The following is a 3465-nucleotide window of genomic DNA, read 5'->3' on the forward strand; positions in this document are numbered from 1 at the left end:
TATAGTTTAACAACATCAACACACAGTCTTTTATTCATTTATTGCTAGATCATCATGGCACAACAAAAAATATGTTGTAAAAACTTGACAAGGTGAAACACGTGTTATAGATTTTGTGTTTACGGAGTGCCACAAATCAATTTTAACATCCCAAAGAATATATCATAAAAATTCCTCGTACTAATTGAAGTATTAGATTTTTATTTCTAAATTAATATAAAATCATCAGGAATGTACTTACTCATTTTCAAGGTCTTTTTTCTGTTCCCTGCAGATATAACAAAATACAGTTTCATGTACTAATATTTTTAACTCGTGAAATAATAACACAAACCTTTAAGTAATACAATAATAATAATACAAACCTTTAAGTAGTACAATAATACAGACCTTTAAGTAATACAATAATAATAATACAAACCTTTACGTAATACAATAATAATAATAATACAGACCTTTAAGTAATACAATAATAATAATACAAACCATTAGGTAAAGCAATAAAAATAATTTGTTTGTTACTTACAAAGTTGCACAATGCTTATCTGCCAAGTGCCAACTACAGAGACTGAATCCCAAAATTTAGCTTTGTAAGCTCTCAAGATTACGACTGACCCACTAACCCAATACTTTATTTCAAAATCTTCTTAGAAGAATCAATACCAACCAGCTAGTGACAGTAAATACAAATTATTGCTTCATTAACATACAACAGTGTTCATAGTATCTATACCAACCAACTAGTGACAGTATCTACAAATTATTGTTTCATTAACATACAAGAGTGCTCAAAGAATCTATACCAAACAGCTAGCGACAGTAACTACAAATTACTGTTTCATTAACATACAAGAGTGCTCAAAGAATCTATACTAACCAACTAGTGACAGTAACTACAAATTCTTGTTTCATTAACATACAAGAGTGCTCAAAGAATCTATACCAAATAGCTAGTGACAGTAACTACAAATTCTTGTTTCATTAACATACAAGAGTGCTCAAAGAATCTATACCAAACAGCTAGCAACAGTAACTACAAATTATTGTTTTATTAACATAAAACAGTGTTCAAAGAATCTATACCAACCAACTAGTGACAGTAACTACAAATTCTTGTTTCATTAACATACAAGAGTGCTCAAAGAATCTATACCAAACAGCTAGCGACAGTAACTACAAATTCTTGTTTTATTAACATAAAACAGTGTTCAAAGAATCTATCTATATCAAACAGCTAGTGACAGTATCTTTAAATTCTTGTTTCATTAACATACAACAATGCTTAAGGAATCTATATCAAACAGCTAGCAACAGTAACTAGAAACTATTGTTTCATTAACATACAACAGTGTTCAAAGAATCTATACCAAACAGCTAGTGACAGTAACTAGAATTTATTGTTTCATTAACATACAACAGTGCTCAAAGAATCTATACCAAACAGCTAGTGACAGTAACTACAAATTATTGTTTCATTAACATACAACAGTGCTTAAGGAATCTATACCAAACAGCTAGTGACAGTAACTAGAAATTATTGTTTCATTAACATACAACAGTGCTCAAAGAATCGATACCAAACAGCTACTGACAGTAACTAATTATTCTTGTTTCATTAACATACAACAATACTCAAAGAATCGATACCAAACAGCTACTGACAGTAACTAATTATTCTTGTTTCATTAACATACAACAGTGGTTAAAGAATCTATACTAAACAGATAGTGACAGTAACTACAAATTATTATTTCATTAATATACAACAGTGCTCAAAAAATCTATACCAAAGAGTTAGCGACAATAACTCCAAATTATTGCTTTATTAACATCCAACAGTGCTCAAAGAATCACTCCCAAACAGCTAGCGATAGTAATAAAAAATTCTTGTTTCATTAACATATAACAGTGCTCAAAGAATCAATCACAAACAGCTAGTGACAGTAAATACAAATTCTTGTTTCATTAACATACAACACTGCACAAAAAATCTATACCAAACATGTAGTGACCATAACTACAAATTCTTGTTTCATTAAGATACAACAATACTCAAAGAAACTATACCAAACAGCTACTGACAGTAACCACAAACTATTGTTTTGTTAATATACAACAATGCTCAAAGAATCTATACAACCAGTTAGTGACAGTAACTACAAATTCTTGTTTCATTAACATACAACAATACTCAAAGAATCAATACCAAAGAGCTACTGACAGTAACTAATTATTCTTGTTTCATTAACATACAACAGTGCTCAAAGAATTATACCAAACAGATAGTGACAGTAACTACAAATTATTGCTTCATTAACATACAACAGTGCTCAAAGAATCTATATCAAACAGCTAGCAACAGTAACTACAAATTATTGTTTTATTAACATAAAACAGTGTTCAAAGAATCTATACCAAACAGCTAGCAACAGTAACTACAAATTATTGTTTTATTAACATAAAACAGTGTTCAAAGAATCTATACCAAACAGCTAGTGACAGTAACTACAAATTCTTGTTTCATTAACGTACAACAATACTCAAAGAATCTATACCAAACAGCTAGCAACTGTAACTACAAATTATTGTTTTATTAACATACAACTGTGGTTAAAGAATCTATACCAAACAGCTTGTGACAGTAACTGCAAATTCTTTTTTATTAACATACAACAGTGCTGAAAGAATCTATACCAAACAGCTAGCAGCAGTAAATACAAATTACTGTTTCATTAACATTTAACAGTGCTGAAAGAATCTATACCAAACAGCTAGCAACAGTAACTACAAATTACTGTTTCATTAACATACAACAGTGCTCAAAGTTGACTTCAGAGAAGAAAATGAGCATTAGATACAGTAGAAGTTTACACACATAAGCATTTACAGAGTTGTTCTCGTAGCAAATATCATATTTCGAATCAAATATAGAAGCATTATATGTGTCATTTCCTTACATTTTGTACCAATTCCTGACCAACTATAATGATGCTGACTTTCATGAAAGATAAAAAAGCACACTCTGTGATTATGTCAGCAATGGCAACGTGAAAAATAATTATGTTTGTTTTGTTCAATAATGACAATGTGGAAAATAATTATGACATTTGTTTTTGTTCAATAATGACAACGTGGAAAATAATTATGTTTTGTTTTTGTTCAATAATGACAACGTGGAAAATAATTATGACATTTGTTTTTGTTCAATAATGACAATGTGGAAAATAATTATGTTTTGTTTTTGTTCAATAATGACAACGTGGAAAATAATTATGACATTTGTTTTGTTTTTGTTCAATAATGACAATGTGGAAAATAATTATGACATTTGTTTTTGTTCAATAATGACAATGTGGAAAATAATTATGTTTTTTGTTTTTGTTCAATAATGACAATGTGGAAAATAATTATGACATTTGTTTTTGTTCAATAATGACAATGTGGAAAATAATCATGACATTTGTT

At 29.1% G+C, this 3465-nt stretch overlaps 1 protein-coding gene across 1 annotated transcript in view; it reads right to left on the bottom strand.

Moving 5' to 3' along the window:
• Window positions 1-241: 241 nt before the first annotated feature.
• LOC111083270 overlaps window positions 242-3465 on the bottom strand; it is a gene marked incomplete at both ends in the record, with an annotated part of 20973 nt that continues 17749 nt past the window's right edge. Inside the window, one exon of the mRNA XM_022379651.1 lies at window positions 242-268. Coding sequence (XP_022235359.1) covers window positions 242-268 — 27 coding nt within the window. The remainder of the gene's footprint in view (window positions 269-3465) is intronic.

The sequence above is a fragment of the Limulus polyphemus genome, unplaced genomic scaffold (assembly GCF_000517525.1).
Source record: "Limulus polyphemus unplaced genomic scaffold, Limulus_polyphemus-2.1.2 Scaffold8824, whole genome shotgun sequence".
Taxonomy (NCBI): domain Eukaryota; kingdom Metazoa; phylum Arthropoda; class Merostomata; order Xiphosura; family Limulidae; genus Limulus; species Limulus polyphemus.